Source organism: Eurosta solidaginis, chromosome 2 (assembly GCF_040869045.1).
Source record: "Eurosta solidaginis isolate ZX-2024a chromosome 2, ASM4086904v1, whole genome shotgun sequence".
Lineage (NCBI taxonomy): Eukaryota > Metazoa > Arthropoda > Insecta > Diptera > Tephritidae > Eurosta > Eurosta solidaginis.
Window position 1 is genome coordinate 178,683,350 of NC_090320.1, and position 20,839 is coordinate 178,704,188.

At 35.0% G+C, this 20,839-nt stretch overlaps 2 protein-coding genes across 8 annotated transcripts in view; both read left to right on the plus strand.

The window, feature by feature from the left end:
- LOC137240353 (uncharacterized) overlaps positions 1 to 8,414 on the plus strand; it is a 55,248-nt gene extending 46,834 nt beyond the window's left edge. The window contains exon 3 of the mRNA XM_067766467.1: positions 7,807 to 8,414. Coding sequence (XP_067622568.1) covers positions 7,807 to 7,835 — 29 coding nt within the window. The 3' untranslated portion in view covers positions 7,836 to 8,414. The remainder of the gene's footprint in view (positions 1 to 7,806) is intronic.
- The window catches only part of bru1 (bruno 1), a 956,171-nt gene that overhangs the window by 782,804 nt on the left and 152,528 nt on the right, over positions 1 to 20,839 (plus strand). The window lies entirely within an intron of this gene.

Below are 20,839 nucleotides of genomic sequence, written 5' to 3' on the forward strand. Positions count from 1 at the left end.
TTCCCTTCCCATAACAGTCAGAATCAGTCAGCGACATTTTTACTAACTGTAGAACACAATGCAACTGACTGATTATTGTTATATACGTGCGCACTGCGCATCACTGTTGCCAGAACTTTTGCACAAAAAAAGCTAGATGGACAAAAATAAAAAGCTAAATAAAAATCTTTAAAGCTAAGGAAAAAAGCCAAATTTTTAAGGCAACTTCCATGCGTTTTGTTAATTTTTTCATAAAAGACACTTAAAAGGGATGCATGATAAATAAAACCTACCACTATTGTTTATAAGTTTTTGTAATATTTTTGAGGAAACTGGTTTTTTTATTTGCAAAGAACGCCGATAAAACTATTTACAATAACGAAACCTACTTTTTGCCCTTTCGAAGAACCCGTTAGAGATGTAAGTTCTACATTTCTTCTTTCTTTTTTTTTCTTTTTCAAATTTTTGTATGTGTTTAACACCAACTCCAAACGATATATGGGAAATATCCTCTAAATGAATTTTTGAAGAAAATATTTTCATGACACTTCCTGGGCTGGCCGAACTACTGCCGATGAGTGACCCCTGGTTAAATAAAGTTTTGAAATATGTTATTATGAATATGAATACAAGAATTTTCAGATGGTGTCTTGTTATAAGTTCGAGCAGTTTTATATGTGCAACGTATAATTAGGTTATACTATGGTATACTAATCCTTATTCAACCTCTTATAAGCCATATAATCTATTTTTATTTATTGTATTATCTGATTATAACACGTTATAAGCCTGATTTTGGGTGGGATATAAGTCGTAAATAAAAGCTCCTAATACAGTAAGTAGTATCTTTTAATAATTCCCAATATATGTTGGCTATAAGCTTTACACATAACGGTATCTTTCAAATAAATTGTATGCCTGTTGAAATGAGTATAGAAAAATCAGGAGTTATCCTATTCGTGTGAATGCAGTTTGCAACGGGTCGTGTTCGTCGTTTAGGGCAGCATTAATATACATATCATTGCATATCATATTATTGCATAGCCCTTAGTCTACATGCGAACTCAGAGAACTAATAATTTTTTTTTATTTCTGAAATTAAAAACTCAATTTGACTCGGAAGCAGTTTCGAAGCAGATGAAAGAGTTATAGAATCGAGTGGCAAACACACGGAACGAACATGATATTGGGTTGATGTTGCCTTAATAAAGTAACCGAGCCTCGATTTCTGCCTACCAGCTAGCATTATCTGTCCCTTAGCCCCTCAAACTAGCCCGAATTAATTCAATGTCTTTAAATTGTATCTACACCAAACTGTCTATCTAGATTTTCTAAAATTTTGAAATAAAAGAGCTAAAAAAGCTGAAAAAAAGCTTAAAGCTAAATCGCAATTTTTCAAGCTAAGCGGAGAAAAAAAGCTAAATCTAGCTTGAAAAATGTTAAAATGGCAACACTGCTGCGCATACGTCGCTCAGATTGCCGCGATTACACTAAAACACATTTATAGTTTTCAAATCGCTTTGAAAATACGAAGCGGTACGCGACGGCATTATTTTCAACTCGGTAGTAGATTTTTCCAGACGGTAAGAACGATCGTACAAAGATTTTTTGGAGTAAATGCATATTGAAAATCGGTTCGGCACAATTTCTTCATTTTCTTTGGCCTGATTTAGCTCTGAGGAGATTTATGCAGAGCTCCTCTTACAATTGGCGTCGTTCTCCTTTTAATTTTCCCTAAAAATTGGCAGGTCCCATGTCTTATGGCGACTGCGAACGGCATCTGCAAGGCAGATGAATTTTCACTTAGAAGCTTTTCATGGCAGACATACATTCGGAGTGTTTGCCAAATCACTGCTGAGGGCCAACACGAATAGAAAAATCCTTTATCTAATTGAAAAAGGCCTTTTTCTAAATTTATGCTGTTGCTTTTCCCGGGGCTCGGACCCAGGATCTTCGGTGTTGTAGGCGGAGCACGCTACCACGGAAAATGAAGGTGAAACAAAATTGTCTGAAGATATTTTGTAATTTAAGGCATTCTATTAAACATATAAACGGCCACCGTGGTGTGATGGTAGCGTGCTCCGCCTATCACACCGTATGCCCTGGGTTCAACTCCCGGGCAAAGCAACATCAAAATTTTAGAAATAAGATTTTTCAATTAGAAGAAAATTTTTCTAAGCGGGGTCGCCCCTCGGCAGTGTCTGGCAAGCGCTCCGATTGTATTTCTGCCATGAAAAGCTCTCAGTGAAAACTCATCTGCCTTGCAGATGCCGTTCGGAGTCGGCATAAAACATGTAGGTCCCGTCCGGCCAATTTGTAGGGAAGAATCAAGAGGAGCACGACGCAAATTGGAAGAGAAGCTCGGCCTTAGATCTCTTCGGAGGTTATCGCGCCTTACATTTATTTTTTTTTTTATTAAACATATTTCAGGACGGTTTTTTGTTGCCGATTTATGTAGCAATGCGCGTATAAACGCTTCAAGACAATGGGACAATAATTTAATACATATGTGCTTTTCCTTAGAATTTTGGGAGTATTATTATACTCATCGTTCTTTGCACACACATAACGGTTGATCGTATCGGCATAAACGAATCGAGATAAATATACACTTCCATGTATCAAAATGCTTAGGATGAAGAAAGGAATTTATTTAGCCGTTTCCGTCCGTCCATCCGCCCGTCCGTCTGTCTGTGATCACGATAGCTTGAGTAAATGTTGAGATATCTTATTAAAATTTGGTATATGGGATCCTTGGCACTCATCTCCCACCACTATTTAAAATGAGGGAAATCGGATGATAACCACGCCAATTATTTTATGTATACATTATAACATTTTGCAAAACACAAAAACCTGAATATTTAGTAAACTATACACCAAGAATGTTGAAATTTGATGTTTGGACCGATATTGAGACTCTTGTTAAAAAAAATTGAAAATAGGCGTGCCACCGCCCAATTGGGATGAAATATTAATAATCTAACAACGAATATATAGAATAAGCTATAAAATAAAATAATAAATAAAATATAATAAAATATAATAAGCTATATCTTTGAAAAAAGGGCTATATATCGATGTTTTTCTTTCTGCAAATGTAATTATAACAATTTTAATTATAACAATTTTCAATGTTTCCGGAGCCATAACTCGAAGAAAATTTAACATACCATTCTAAAATTGGGAATACATACTTTTTTATAGCAGGAAATAGTTGTAGTAAAATCTTTTATATAAAAGATGTTTAAAAGGGTCGTAGACTAGAATAATAAGCTATATCTTAGCGAAATATTGCTTTGCAACAATGACATTTCACTTATCAAGTTTTATTGTAAGAGGAAATTGGGAGTCTGTTTTTTTAATGGGCGGTGCCATGTGTTATGTAGAAAAGTAATTTATGTGAAATGATCTGCACAATTGAAGCTCACGCAGAGTATATAATGTTCGGTTACACCCGAACTGTGACACCCTTACTTGTTTCATTTTGCAGTTAGCTCAACTCGCCGTTCATAAACCAAAATTCCTATTTCTTGATTGACCGTAACATGTTTGCACCGTATCAACAAAAAATATGTTGTGAGCCAAATCGGATTCACAAAACACTGCTATTGTGTCGGTATAAAGCATATATGACACTACTTTATTTTGGCTTGGATTCCAAGCTAAAAAAACTGACGAAACTTTATCGGAACTTCAAAACACAAAAACAAGTTCTATCACGAAAAAGCGAGACCATTATTCCCTCATAATTAGTGAGCTTGGCATGTTTTTGTTTATGTTTTACATTTTATTATACTGAGTTGAGCAGAGCTAACTTGATTGGATAACGGTTGGTTGTACAGGTATAAAGGACTCGAGATTTTTATTTACAACATGGACGTCTCAAATGTCGACCAGTTTGAACATCCACGTCGATGGCAATACGCTACCGACTGTCCTACACCCCAAAATCTTGGGTGTGACGTTTGATCAGGATCTACATTTTGGTGAGCACGCAGCCGCAATCGTTCCGAGAATTCATAGCCGTAACAAAATCCTCAAATCCCTCGCTGGCAGTACCTGGGGAAAAGATAAAGAAACGCTGATGACTACATACAAAGGAATTAGCCAGCCGATTACGTGCTACGCGTCACCCATATGGTCGCCAAGCCTAAAAATTACCCACTGGAAGAAACTACAGGCCTGCTCTCAGAATCGCCACGGGCTGTCTTCTTATGTCCCCAGAACACCATCTACATAATGAGGCGAGTATACTCCCCATCAGGGAGAGAAATGAGATGCTGACCAAACATTTCCTGTTCAATACACAGAAACCTGGGCATCCCAACAGACATCTTATTGATGAACCAGCGCCGCCTAGGGGCTTAAGGAGTCATCTCCGTAAGCATTTTGAGGAAATACGGCACCTGAGAACCCAGCCGTATGAAGCGGAAAAAACACAAGCAGGTCCTTGGTGAACTCCATAAACAGGCGTCGGACCTTTATGCCGGGAATTGCCCGGTGAGTCCAGTACTTAAAGAAAAGTATCCAAAACTCGCGGAAGAGGAACGCATACACCCCAGGGAAACGCGTGTCACTCTTGCTCAACTTCGTTCTGGATACTGTAACAGGTTAAACTCTTACCTATCCAGAATCAACCCCGACATACAAAATGTATGCCCCGCTTGCAATGTGTCCCCACATGACACCAACCATCTCTTTAATTGTAATGTGGAACCAACGCCTCTAACACCCCTTTCATTATGGTGTACCCCTGTTGAAATAGCAAATTTCCTTGGACTCCAGTTAGAGGATATTGATGACAATTTGTGATCGGTCGCGGCTATTAGGTGGGGCGAGCATTTCTACAACAACAACAACTCGAAAAAAATTTGATTGAGCCATGTCCGTCCGTCCGTTAACACTATAACTTGAGTAAGTTTTGAGGTATCTTGATGAAATTTGGTACGTAGGTTCCTGGGAACTCATCTCAGATCGCTATTTAAAATGAACGATATCGGACTATAACCACGCCCACTTTTTCGATATCGAATATTTCGAAAATTCGAAAAAGTTCGATAATTCATTACCAAGACGGATAAAGCGATGAAACTTGGTAGGTGAGTTGAACTTATGACGCAGAAAAAAAAATTAGTAAAATTTTGGACAATGGGCGTGGCACCGCCCACTTTTAAAAGAAGGTAATTTTGCAAGCTGTAATTTGGCAATCGTTGAAGATATCATGATGAAATTTGGCAGGAACGTTACTCCTATTACTATATATATATGTATATGCTTAATAAAAATTTCTAAAATTTAAAAAAAAAATTTTTAAGTCAAATTAAAAAAAAGTTTATATCTTTACAGTATATAAGTAAATTATGTCAACATTCAACTCCAGTAATGATATGGTGCAACAAAATACAAAAATAAAAGAAAATTTCAAAATGGGCGTGGCTCCACCCTTTTTCATTTAATTTGTCTAGGATACTTTTAAAGCCATAAGTCGAACAAAAATTTACCAATCCTTGTGAAATTTGGTAGGGGCTTAGATTCCAGGACAATAACTGTTTTCTGTGAAAAAGGGCGAAATCGGTTTGAAGCCACGCCCAGTTTTTATATACAGTCGACCGTCTGTCCTTCCGCTCGGCCTTTAACACGATAACTTGAGCAGAGATCGATATATCTTTACTAAACTCAGGCCACGTACTTATCTGAACTCACTTTGTATTGGTATAAAAAATGGACGAAATTCGACTATGACTACGCCCAATTTTTCGATATCGAAAATTACGAAAAATGAAAAAAATGCCATAATTCTATACCAAATACGAAAAAAGGGATGAAACATGGTAATTGGATTGGTTTATTGACGCAAAATATAACTTTAGAAAAAACTTTGTAAAATGGTTGTGACACCACCATATTAAGTAGAAGAAAATAAAAAAGTTCTGCAGGGCGAAATCAAAAACCCTTGGAATCTTGGCAGGAATACTGTTCGTGGTATTACATATATAAATAAATTAGCGGTACCCGACAGATGATGGTCTGGGTCACCCTGGTCCACATTTGGTCGATATCTCGAAAACGCCTTCACATATACAACTACAACCACTCCCTCTTAAAACCCTCATTAATACCTTTAATTTGATACCCATATCGTACAAACACATTATAGAGTCACCCATAGTCCACCTTTATGGCGATATCTCGAAAAAGCGTTCACCTATAGAACTATGGCCCACTCCCTTTTAAGTAGTCATTATCACCTTTCGTTTGATACCCATATTGTACAAACGCATTCTAGAGTCACCTCTGGGCCGCCTTTATGGCGATATCTCGAAAAGGCGTCCACCTATAGAACTACGGTCCACGCCCTTTTAAAAACTCATTAGCACCTTTCATTTGATACCCATATTGTACAAACAAATTCTAGAGTCACCCCTGGTCCATCTTTATGGCGATATCTCGAAAAAGCGTCCACCTATAGAACTAAGGCCCACGCCCTTTTAAAAAACTCATTAACACCTTTCATTTGATACCCATATCGTACAAACAAATTCTAGAGTCACCTCTGGTCCACTTTTATGGCGATATCTCGAAAAGGCGTCCAACTATAGAACTAAGGCCCACGCCCTTTTAAAAACTCATTAGCGCCTTTCATTTGATATCCGTATAGTACAAACAAATTCTAGAGTCACCCCTAGTCCATCTTTATTGCGATATCTCGAAAAAGCGTCCACCTATAGAACTAAGGCCCACGCCTTTTTAAAATACTCATTAGCACATTTCATTTGATACACATATCGTAAAAACAAACTCTAGTGTTACCCTCTGGTCCACCTTTATGGCGATATCTCGAAAAGGCGTCCACCTATAGAACTAAGGCCCACTCCCTTTTAAAATACTCATTAACACCTTTCAGTTGATTTCCATATCGTACAAACAAATTCTAGAGTCAGCCCTGGTCTACTTTTATGGCGATGTCCCTAAATGGCGTCCATCTATAGAACTATGGCCCACTCCCTCTTAAAATACTATTTAATACCTTCCATTTGATACACATTTCATAAAAACGCATTCTAGGGTTACCCTAGATTCATTTTCCTACATGGTGATTTTCCCTTATTTTGTCTCCATAGCTCTCAACTGAGTATGTATAGCCTTCCTTACTTGTTTTTACATTAACATTTTTAACAATCTCTAATGGTTCTCTTTTTTCACAAGAAAGTTGATTTTAATTGTGTTTTTATGCACCAAATTTTCAAAATAAAATCAAAATTTTCATTTGTCAGAAAAAAACGGCCGAATGTCAAAAAAACCTATCGAAAAACAAACTGGCTCCTTTGTTTTTAATGAACTAGGTTGTATTTTTCTTGCATTTCGTTAGTTTTTATAATTATTATAAGCTTTTATTTAGTTTCACTTTTGTTGTCTGTAATGGAATCTTGAAAGTTAAATTTGATACACTTCCCGGTGTCCGATTGAGCTGAAATTTTGCACACATGTATAACTCCGATGACAATGCAATATTTCCTTGTTAGAATTCGATAAATTAATCGATAACACAGTTATCGGTAAAGATTTGTATTTACTTTGGCATAACAGCCTAAGTCCCATACAAACCCGCCGGTACCTATCCGTGGATTGTGATATTTGGACGTGGTGAATCACGCGTGTCACGCGTGGTGAATCTCAACGCTTGCGAAAAGCGGAGACACAACCCTCTGTTGTATTTCTGTGTATAACCAACATAGCTGAATTTTTAAGGCTGTTTAACTCTGTAATCTTTTCTGTAATTTATTTTGCTTTTGGAAAAATTACGTATTTGAAAAAAACTGGCAGAAAAATATTGGTATAACAGCTTAAGTTAAATCAAGAATGGAAAAACTTGGAAAATTTGAGCAGATGTGGCAATTACGCGTGCCCGTTGAACGAAATATTGACAATCTATTGATAATCGCTAGGAAATTAGCGACATTCCATCAACTTAGCAGCACGTTAGCAATACTACACGTTAACAGTACTACATATTAATTGTGCATTAAATTTAAAATATACAACTCAAAAGCTGAACTACCAGCGCTACCGCCATCAGCTCTTTGTCATCATTGCCAGTAGCGCCAATAACACCAAACTCGTGCCTGACACACAAAAGTCGTTTCACTCAATAGCGCAAGTGAAATGTACTACGCACTCACTACTAAGTAACGTCAAATATTCGATTGGAGTCATTTCGTCAATGAGCTACCATTGAGCTGGCACCGCATTGGCGCTGGCGCCATGCAATTTACATCACTAAAATTGCACGAATGTCCAGGCTCATGACTTTGTTAATCCAGATGGTGAAAACGAAGACTCAAAGGAATGCAACCTTGCAAACAACAGCCGTCATTTTCAAAGTGTAAAAATTCTGTGATACAACGAACGCTAACGCCGTTAGGCTGTTATCGGTAAGTGTTGCATACTTTTCTGCGCACTTGATTTTGTTTTACAGATTTTTGGCGATGGAATTTTAGCTAAGCGAAAGTAGAATTTTATTTTAAAACAGATTTAATCCACAGATGAGAGATCTGCAATAAGTAGTTGTAAACTGAACGCGGCATAGGCAAAGTTAAGTTATTTAACACTGTTTGACATAATTTTATATGTGCTCTCTGTCAAAAATGCTTCAACTAACTTAGTCACATTTTATTTCGCTTATGAATATGCCCCAATATATTCGGATTATGATATAATAAAATTAAAGAAAAAAATAAAATTAAAAAAAAAACTTTTTTAAAAATAAGCTTTTATTATTGGCTAATAAAATTAACTAAAAAGTAAGTTGATGCATTAAAAGAAATGGATGGAATGAGAAACGTTACAAATAACTAAGTAAAGATTACGTAACTAATTTAAACAATATTTTACCCTACTAAAAATTTAAAAAAATTCCTATTTAAATTAAATTTAAGAAAAAGGCTTTTCTAAGAACAAGCTTCTATTACTTGTTAATAAAACGAACTAAAAAAACTTTTTTAAAAATAAGCTTTTATTATTGGTTAATAAAGTTAACTAAAAAGTAAACAATAAATTGACTCTAAAGAAATATAACACTTTATAAGTTCATTGTAAGCTTTAACGATAATTAGGCTTTTCCGTCTGCGACAAAAGAATTCTATATTGTACATAATTATATATTTTTAACATTAAAACTTTACACATAAATTATTAAATCTTACAGTTTATATCACAGTCCTAATTGTTCTAATAAAAGCGTGTTACATTGCGATAGCAAGAAAAGGAGATCCTAAATGTTCTTAATTATACCATCAAAATTCAACACGTTTTTTATTAGAACAATAAGAACTGTGATATAAACTGTAAGGTTTAATAATTTAGATGTAAAGTTTTAATGTTAAAAATATATATTTATTTACAATATAGAATTCTTTTGCCGCAGACTTAAAAGCCTAATTATCGTTAAAGCTTACAATGAACTCATAAAGTGTTATATTTCTTTAGAGTCAATTTATTGTTTACTTTTTAGTTAACTTTATTAACCAATAATAAAAGCTTATTTTTAAAAAAGTTTTTTTTTCTTTAATTTTATTTGAAATATAGTTTACACACTTACACCAGTACTGAAGCCGTATTAGGAGGGAGTGCGACAAAAAATTGAAGATAAAATACAAGAAAAAATAAACGAAAATAAAGTAGTGTCATATAGGTATAAGCAAGGTATATGAATGTTAGGGAAAGCAACTAATATTTACAAACTCAACCTCTTGCGCGATTGTGATAATGTTCTCTTCTGCATCAAACTCATGTATGTAGGTGCATGCAAAAATTCATTTCGAAGCGACCATAAGGTTTTAGTTATAATCGTACAGTTGTAGAATTCAAACACTAATGTGGTGATAAGTGTCAAGTGTAAAATGTATAAGCTCTCCTATTAGAATTGTTGATAAAGATTGTTTACATTTATATGTACGTTCAACGGAATTTAAACGTTAATATTTCTAAACACAAAGCTAAGCCTTTTGAAGGTCCAGTTCTTCAGCGCGATTTTAAACTCCAGTTAAAGTTCACTAGAGTTTAACCCTGCCACTTCTGTTTAAGCTGACATGAGTTTTATGTTATGCAACAAAGTGGAACGGTTAAACTCTAGTCAATTTGTTCCGCGAAAACGGAAAATTCCGAACAATAGGCCACCCTGGTTCAATACTAAACTTAATGATATTAAAAATAAAAAACGTAAGGCCTTTAAGAAATATAAAAGGAGCAGGAGTGAATCCAATCGTCTACCTTTGTCAGGCTTAAATCGACTTTTAAATGTCTCAATAAGTTCTTGTTTAGACAATATATGAATAATCTGGAATCAAAACTGAAGACGAATCCATCTAGTTTCTGGTCGGTTATTAATTCCAAGAGGCAGACTAAAGGCTGGGTTTCCTCGAAAGCGATGCCACTATATAGCGGCCGTTACATAGCGGTAGAGTATGTTGTCAAAAATGTTGCAGTGTAAAAGTAATTATGTGTAAACTAAGAAGACGGTGAAGTTCACCGTAACGTAATATAGCGGCAGGGCAATAAATATCACGGCCGTCATTACAGTAAAAACTCATTCTTCACCGTATTGTCGAAGCGGTGAACATTTTGTCAAATATAAGAAAATATTTATAAAATAAACAATATTTTTGAATTTAAAGTTTTTTGAACATGTTTCATTTTTGTATGTGCAGTTAAAAAAATAAGACGAAAAACTAAAAAAAAGGAAAAATGTAAAATAAATTTTTGTGGATCGTCTGCCGTAAGTGTTCATAGTTTCCAACAAGGCGGTGCCGCTGAAAACTGTGACTATATACCGGCCGTTCTTTAGCGGTTGTAATAAAGCGGCACCGCTTTCCGAGGAAACCAAGCCTTAACGGATTTCCGACGTGCATGGAGTATGACGGTGTATCGTCCAGTAATGCGGTAGATATTTGTAACTTATTGTGCCAAATTATTTTAGAAGGTATACTCAGATCCTACCTCTTCACCTATTCGGACATTCTACTATGGTTCTCCGCGCCAAATTTCTTCTTTTGATATTACAACCGAAGATGTATTTCTGTCAATTTCAAAATTGAATAATAGTCTGAAATCAGATAGCGAGGGATTTTCTCCGTTATTCTTCAAACTATGTTCAAATACAATTTCTGAATCCCAGGCAATTCTTTTCCAGGGATGCTTGAACCATGGGATCTTTTTAGACTCTTGGAAGTTATGCTCCATAAATCCGGTATTCAAGTCTGGTGACCGCAATGATATTCGCAACTACAGACCTATTCTTAAGCAGAGTACTCTGGCAAAATTATTCGATAGTATCCTTCAAAGCAAACTGTTTGGCTACATAGTCAAGGCTATTGTTGAGTGTCAGCATGGGTTTTTCCTGGCAGGTCTACTTCTACCAATTTGGCTTTAGGCACTAGCAAAATTGTAGATACCTTTGAGAACTATGCGCAACTAGACGTCATCTATACTGACTTCTCGAAAGAATTTGACAAGGTCGACCACTCTATACTATTGCACAAACTGGGGATGTACGGAGTGACTGCAACTTTGCTGGAGTTCTTCTCAAGTTTCTTATCGAATAGAAAGCTTTTTGTGCCAATCGGAGCCAACCAGTCTACTGCGCTTATTAACGCTTGGTCTGGAATCCCACAGGGAACCCACTGTGCTCTGTAGTTCCTAATTTTTATTAATGATCTGCCTCAAAAATTCAAATTTGCTAAATTTTTAATGTTTGCAGACGACGTCAAACTCTTTCTCACCGTATGGGATACTTCTGACTGCATTAACTTGCAATATTATCTCGATTCTTTTAATGAATGGTGTACAAGTAATAACCTACTTTTAAATACTAACAAATGCTGCGTGGTTTCCTATTCAAAAAGGGTCACTATTAACTTTTCAAGTACAAATTAAATGTTGGATCTTTAAACCGTTGTCGAGAGATAAAAGATCTGGGTGTAATTTTTGACAACCAACTCTATTTTTCTGGTCACATCGGCTTTATTATTTCCAAATCTTTTGCAATGGTTGGGTGTATTAGACGTAATTCCAGTGACTTCAAGGATCCGATGACTCTGAAGGCACTTTTTACGGCATTGGTAAGAAGTCGTCTGGAAATTGCTCGATTATATGGAGTCCATTCTATGAAGGGAGCTCACATAAAATTGAGAGAATTCAAATAATTTTCACCAAAATTGCTTTGCGTATGCTTCACTAGCCCGATGGCCTCCCATCGTATGTCAGCAGGCGTAAGTTGCTCGGTCTCCAGGCTTTGTATGACCGTAGAACTTGTATCTCACTCATGCTTGCGTATAACATTATCAACGGTAATATAAACTGCTCTGATTTATCTAATTTATTCGTTCCATACATTCCACCAGACTATATGTTGAAGTAACTCATCGAACAAATTACGCGTTGAATGAACCCATATCCAAGGCCTCACACCTAGCAAATCGATATAGTGGTGTTCTTAACTTTAATTATAGCATTTATAAATTTAAGCTTGAACTTTTCTCTATTTTTAACTAGTCTGTAAGGAAGTCTGTACTTTTTAGACCGAAATCAATAAATAAATAAATTTACCTGGAGTTTAACTTCGCCTAGTACTATAACATATTTTCCTCTGAACTCTTACTTTGTTTATACCAATACAATAACCGTATTGTACAAAATCGATTAGGCTCACCACATGTTAAATTTTAAAACCCAAATCAAATTTAATTCGCAATGAATTCGAAGAGTCCTTATACGATCGTTCTAACAGTCTTGATAAATGAACTACCGATTTAAAAAAGAAGCCGGGTCGTACCTCTTCCAATTTTCAAAGTGATTTAAAAACTTGTTTTTGACAAAAACTGCAATTCGGAAAATTTTTGGAAAACGGGAGTGGCACTACCCGCAAGAGTCATAAATCCAAAGCTGTTGAAGATATCGTGTTGAAATTAGGCACGAAGGTTGTCCTTAACAAATTCGGTTAGCCGTCACGCGTGAAAAATGCGATAATGCATTACCAAAGACCGATAAGGTGATGAAATTCGACATAGATGTTGACTTTATAACGAAAAAACAAATTTGATAAAAATTTTCGTAATGGGCTTGGCACTACCCACTTTTGAAAGAAGGCAGTTTTTAATAGGACTTGTCAAAAGCCATTTGAATAATATATAAAAAAATAAAAAATAAATGTAAGGCGCGGTAACCTCCGAAGAGATTTTAGGCTGAGCTTCTCTTCCAATTTGCGTCCTGCTTCTTTTATTTTTTTTCTATAAATTGGCGGGACAGCACCTACTTGTTTTATGTCGACTCCGACGGCATCTGCAAGACAGATAAGTTTTCACTGAGAGCTTTTCATAGCAGAAATACAATCGGAGTGCTTTTCAAGCACTGCCGAGGGGCGACTTCGCTTAGAAAAATTTTATTCTAATGGAAAAAACTTGTTTCTAATATTTTGATGTTGCTTTGCCCGGGTGTGAACCCAGGATCTTCGGTGTGGTAGGCGGAGCACGTTACCATCACACCACGGCGACCGCCTAGAACATATGCCGTTTGAAAATAAACGGAATCGGTTGGCGACCACGCCCACTTTAAAAAAATCGATATCTAAATTTGGAAAAGTGGAAAAGATGCTATAATTCATAAGCAAAGATATACCGATTAACGATACGAACGAAAAATATAAATTTTATAAATGGCACCACAAGCCGTACATCAAAAGCCCTTGAAGATATCGTGATGGAGTTTGGCTATGAGGTTATCCTTGCATAATATAACCGATTAGCGATCACGCCCATTTTAAACAAATTTTTGTTTAGAGTCTAATGGTTAAAAAAAATGTAACACCTTTGTGGCTTATAACTAAGTTATACTAATATTTCAAGTCCGTAATGATTTGATGTAGTAAACTACAGAAAGTAAAATAAATTTTGAAAATGGGTACCGCTTGTTTCTTAGGTTATCTCTCTATGATACCACTAAAGCCACACATCGAACAAAAATCAGCCAATTCTAACGAAATTTGGTTTAAGGATTGTTTTTAAACAAAAATTATAACAGAAGTTAAATAAAATTTTGGAAATTATCGTGGCACCGCCTTCGTTAAGGAGAAGAAAATTTATAACCTTTGCATGCCGTGAATCAGAAGCCGCTAGTATCACTTGCAATTTTGCAGAATTATTGTTCTTGGTGTTATATTTAGATCTTAGGAAAAATTGTTGACGACCACGCTAATTTTTTTTTAAGTTGATTAAAGTTTCATTTAACTATATATGACAAGTAACTTCATTACCAATATATGTAAATAAGGTAGTGCAAAGTATGAAAATTAAAAAAAAAAATAACATTTAAATTGTTCTGGCACGGTTCTTTTAATTAAGCTCTTCACAAACCGTTTAAAATCAAAGTCGAACAAAAAGCGACCAAATTTAACGAGATTTGTTAAGAACATAATTTCTATGACTGTAACTGTTTTATAGCTGCTGAAGGAAGACGTTATTTCCATAATTATGGTAATATGTTTCAGCTTTCACATCATTTAATATTCTCTTTAAATGTATCCTTATTATATATATCACACAACACACACACGCGGGGTATAAAATGTTTGGTTTCGAACGAACTTAGACTTCCATATTTGTTTTATTTAAATTTGGCAGCAATACAAGTAAGGTTTTGTTGGCAGCAATAGGTCGCAAACACTTTCACAGTACGTTGCAGCACTTTTTATACCTTTCACGAAATGAATGGTTTATTAATTTTGGTCCGAATCTCAAAACTGTAGGTCCTTAAAGGAGGAGAGATAAACCAACTTTTTTACACAGAGGCAACTCTTGAGCTAAAAAAATAACTGGCCATACTACACAGAAGTGGGCTTACAAGAGTTTTACAACGGCTTTTTTTTTTTAGAAAAAATTGGTTTCCGTCGATTCTTCCTAAATTTTGAATCTGGCATATATTTTTCTGTCGTATATAAAGTTTAAAGTTTTAAACAGATTTTCGTAATTACTGCCTCATTTTAAGAGCTAGAAGCTTCAAATTTCACCATGTAGTACATGGCATACAACAATGAAAAAATCGTAGAGATTTGTAGTATACATAGTATATATCTCATACAACCGATTGTTCAGACAAAAAATATTTTCAACATTTATGTCCCATTTTGTAGTTTACTATTTTCTAAATTCTATTCAGCAGTGTATAATAGAATATAGAAAATAGAATAGAATAGAAAACTTGAATGTAATGTGGAAAACTTGGCACTGAATTATAAGGTATAATTCAATAGTAGAACTCGAAAAGGTTTCGATGGCGTTGTCTACAATCGTTGCACAGTCGCGTTTTTCGGGAAGTAGAGCAGGGACCGACCTTTTCCTAAAAAATAATATTAGTTGTGCGATTTGCTTTAAATTTTGTACAGTGGTACCTCCTTAATTACTTTAATGTTCGATAAATTATTCTTCCTTCTTATGGTCCGGTTTACTTAAAATTTGGTACAGAGATACCTTGCTTGTCAAATTAATATTTGACAATTGGTCGCCTAGTTTTTGCCACTGGGTTGGTTTTACAAGGTTGCTACCTGTTGCATGTCATGTTGCCAGAACTTTTTCAGAAAAAAGTCTAGATTGACAAAAATAAAAAGCTAAAAAGGGCTAATTAAAAATGTGTACGGCTAAGAAAAATTTCAAAAGTTTAAAGCAACTTTTTATGCGTTTTATTAATTTTTTCATAAAAGACATAACAAAATAAAATAAAATATTTAAATTAATTTATACTCCAAATTCATAAAAAATATTTAGCAGATGCTATCTGTGATTTAATTTAAAAGGGATATATGAAAAATAAAACTCTACTATAATCTTTAAGTTTTCGTAATCTGTTTGCGGTAAATGGTTTTTTATTTGCAAAATAATAACAGCGATAAAACTATCTTCAATAAGGAAATCGACTTTTTGTTCTTTTAAAGAACCCATGAATGATGTAAACTCTATATTCCGCACTGTCTGAGGACCTCTTTTTCAAGTTTTTGGTGTATGTTTTACACCGAATCCGAACGATATCTGGCAATTGTATTTTTGGAGGGAATATTTTCATGACATTTCTGGGCTGGCCAAACCCATGCCGATGAGTGACCCCCGGTTAAAATTAAGTTTTGAAAAAGGTTATTATGAATATAAAAAAAGAAATTTGAAGTCAGATGGCGTCTTATTATAAGACCAATCAATTTTACATGTGCAATAAAACTTAAAATAAGGTTATATTATGGTACACCAATCCTTATTCAACCTCGTTATTATAACAGCTTGCGTAAACCTGATCTTGGGTCGGCTATATATAAAAGCTTTATATAAAATGTCCTAATACAGCAAGTAGTTTATTTTAATAAGGCCTGTAAGTAAGCCTTATTTTTATATAGTTATATTCTACCTTATGGCTTATAATATTTCCTTACGTAAGTTTTACTTTATATTAGCTATAAGCCTTACACACAACGGAATCTTTCGAATAAATATTATGCCTGTTGACACAAGTACAGAAAAACAAGGAGTATTCCCATTCGTGTGGATGCGATTTTCAACGGGTCCAGTCCGTTCTTTTACGCAGCATATACATATGTATCATTGCATAGCTCTTTTGTCTACATGTGGACTTAGAAACCCAGTTAAATGTTTCTAAAATCAAAAATTCAATTTCGAAGCGGTTTCAAGAGTGGCAAACGCACGGAATGAAAATGATATTAGGTTGATGTTGCCTTAATAAAGTTACTACGCCTCGATTTCTGCTACCATAATGCCAACATTATCTGTTCCGTAGCCCCTCATTTTTTTAAATCCAGCCCAAAATTCATTCAATGTTCTTAAAATTGAATCCACATAAAAATGTTTATCTAGATTTTCCAAAATTTGAAAAAAAAGCTAAAAAGAGCAAAGAAATTTTAAAAAAAGCTGAAATAAAGCTAGCAACTTTTCAAGCTAAACGGAGAAGAAAAAGCTAAATCTAGTTTGAAAAAAGCTAAAATGGCAAAACTGGTGGTGTGAGGGTAGCTTGTTTGCACCGAAGGTCCTGTGCCTTTGGGAAGGGGATTAACAAACGCTTCTCGCGTTTTTCTCTAAAAGATCAGTCTACATCTCCTCAGTGGTATGTATATCGCGACATGTTCTTATTGTCATTTTTAACAAAAATAGTACTAATTATAACTATCCAATGAAATAACAAAATCGTAATCAAAATTCCCCTGATTCAATTGCAGCAATTTAAAAAAGGTGTATTTATAATTAGTTTACAGTGATGTAATCGTAATCATACATACTCTGCTGAAAATTTGTGTTAGTTCTAGCTGAATACCCAACAAAAGTTTTTTTTACTGCAGGTATATACAAACGCCAAGAGCACAGCACGGAAATGAACTTGAAATGTTTTAAAGTCATAAATATGATATAGTCGGTCATAACGTTTGCCATTGCCGTATTCTTACCTCGACAATGTTGAAAGGTAACACCTGTCTTTGTACAAGTATTAATACATATGTACATACATACATATGTGTGTACTTACAATAGATGTATATGGCACAAAATCTTGAGTTGGAAAATTTAGTTGCAGTAAAAATGGAAAGTCCACAACAATAATTAAATATTTTTTCACTGTCATTAGTAAGATTACGTTACCATTTGACATGTCTGTTACGGGCTGAGCGCAAAATGGCATACTTTTGGATTTACTTCAAAAAGTAATGCAATTAATATTTCAAATATTTATTGATTCATTGGAAAAGCTTACAGCTAGAGGGAATTCAGTAAACTGTGGAAAATATTTAAAACATTTAGAAGAGTATTTTATTTTAGCCGGTTTTTATTAAATGTTCGGAAAAAAATGCAATCACGCATTTTTTTACAAGGATTTTTTAAACATTTTATTTTTATTAAATGTTTGGGAAAAAAAGAAAAGGACGGAAAAGGCTACAGCTCTTTAGATTACACCTTGTAATTTTCTTCAAAGTATTTTCTCCCTGGACTGGGATTTGAACCCGTACTCCTACGATAATCGGACTGCTGACAAACACCCCCGACCAACGCCACATCTTGTTGTTATACAACTTCTGCCAATTTCCTTCTGCTTCATTTCCATATGGAACATAATTGTTAGAGGGTATAATATGGATGATAATATGTATATTGGAATAAAGCTCGATCTTGGAATTTCCGATTACTGCAAGACTGATATTCAGCTAAGAAATCTTAATATAATTAGGCGTGTTAACAATAATAAATTATCAGCCACAAGAAAAATAAATTTTAATGTCCTGAATGAATCTCTTCGCCATGAAAATTGGGAAGCTGTTCTTGCTAAAACAAAGTAAGCCGGGCTTACAATCTGTTCACAAAAACGCTCACTGTCATATAAACTATGCAAGTATTTCATTTTTTCCTAACCGAACCACCCTGCCTCTGAAACCTTGGATAATTCGTACCTTTTTAAAAAATATTAAATTGAGGAATATACGCAAAATGATATGCTGTGGATAAAATAATAAACCCTAGATCTAAGAGAAAGCCTGACTCTATTGTGTTAAGGTTGGATGGTGTTGATGTCTCTGAATTTCTCGAAATTTCAAACGTATTTAATAACTGTTTCATGAATATAGGTAGCGTCGCTGAAACATTAGGCGGTCTAAATCATTCCATTTGCCAATCAGATCCAATTTACGCAGAGTTCATACTTCCTAGTAACAGCTTTTTCTTTGATCCCATTTCAGGTTCAGAAATTCTTATTATTATCAACAGAATGGCGGCAACCGTGGTGTGATGGTAGCGTGCTCCGCCTACCACACCGTATGCGCTGGGTTCACACCCCGGGCAAAGCAACATCAGAATTTTAGAAATTAGGTTTTTCAATTAGAAGAAAATTTTTCTGAGCGGGGTCACCCCTCGCCCGTGTTTGGCAAGCGCTCCGAGTGTATTTCTGCCATGAGTGAAAAGCTCTCAGTGAAAACTCATCTGCCTTGCAGATGCTGTTCGTAGTCGGCATAAAACATATAGGTCCCGTCCGGCCGATTTATAGGGAAAATCAAGAGGAGTACGACGCAAATTGGAAAAGAAGCTCGGCCTTATATCTCTTCGGAGGTTATTTTTTGTTTATCAAGAATTTAAACAATTCCGATTCAAGAGGTAGTGACAACATTTCGAATCGCATGTTAAAGAACATAACTCTTTATATTGTCGATATTTTGAAATATTTATTTAACTTAAGTAAGTATATCTTCTGGAGTTTTTTCAGGAGATTTAAAATGCGCCACCATGATACGGCTTTTCAAAAAGGGAAACAAAAAAGACAAATATATATACAGGCCTATATCGTTACTGTCGTCAGTATCAAAAGTTTTTGATAAAGCAGTGAAAATTAGGATTTTATTTAATTTAAGTAAAATAAATTTGTTAAGCCAAATGAAGTTTGGCTTTAGGTATGGACTGTTAACTGAAGATGCTCTTCTTGACTTTTATTCTTTTATTTATAAAGCAATTGACGAAAGGAAAAGCTGTGCTAGTCTTTTTGTAGATATAACAAAAAGATTAGTTCCGCAGGTTTTCTTGGTAACTTTCTTAGTTGGTTTGAGTCATACTTAATGAGCAGAGTTCAGAGAGTTAAAGTTAATAATAATCTAAGCAAACCCAGACCTATAAAAAAGGCTTGCCACAGTGTTCGGTTCTTGGGCCAATTTTGTTTTTTACAAAAATATTCTATATTCATAAGTATTCTTATTACCACTAATTGGTAAAGCTACAGCCTTTGCTGATGACCTAGCCATCGCATATGGTTCAGAAAATTCGTTTAATCTTAATGCTGATATTTTGATTTTGTTAAGAACTTGGTTCGCAAGCCATAAACTCGTGGTAAGCAGCAAAACAAAGATAATATTTTTTAACTTGGGTGGGTAGGAACCAGCAAGGAACGATATTATCTTTCATGCATCCAATTGTACGCGTCACAAATTGTGCGCTAATAGTTGTTCTCAACATAGTTCTACACTCCGTTCTGACGAGACAAAAATTGTGTCAATGAATGCTCTAAGATCGAAGTTGTCTCAAATTTCAAATACTTATGAGTTATAATTGACCAAAAACCTAACTTGGTCATCGCATATATCTGCTATGAAGGTTTATGTGTTGTCAGCCGTACGCTCCTTTTATAATTTAAAAAGGTTGTGCTCAAATAGACTTTTGGCAATGGTTTATTATGGACTTATCTACTCAAAATTACAATACGGTGTTAGTTGTTGGGGTGGTGCCTATGCTAGTAAAATTCATTCGCTTTTAATTCTACAAAAATATTTTATCAGAAAAATGTGCAACGTTGATCGTCTAACGCACTCTATAGATCTTTTCAAAACGCTGAAGGTTATTTCCATAAGACATTTATACTATTACAAAGTTCTTAAAATTTTTTTATAGTCGCGGGTACACAAAGTTCGATATACAACTTTCAAAATCTAAGAAGTGCAATGTAGCCTCTAATAACAGTTTATAGATTTCGCACCACACTTTTCGTAACTTCTACACAATTCTCTCATGCAAACTGTACAATAAGCTACCTGCTAGGATACAGCTTATTGGAAGGCTACCAGCGTTTCTGAGCGAAGTGAAGAAGTGGCTTTTTGGTTTCAATCATGAGATAGAAATTCTGTTGCGTCTTTGCTTTTTATTAAGATCTGATGTATTTTATAGTGAAACCAATGCAGCGGTTCGCAATAACAGGACTCGAATCGTAGCATACGATCCCGGATCGGCAACCACACGAAAAAAAATTACGTGATACGACAAACGTATAAACAAAATGGGATTATAAC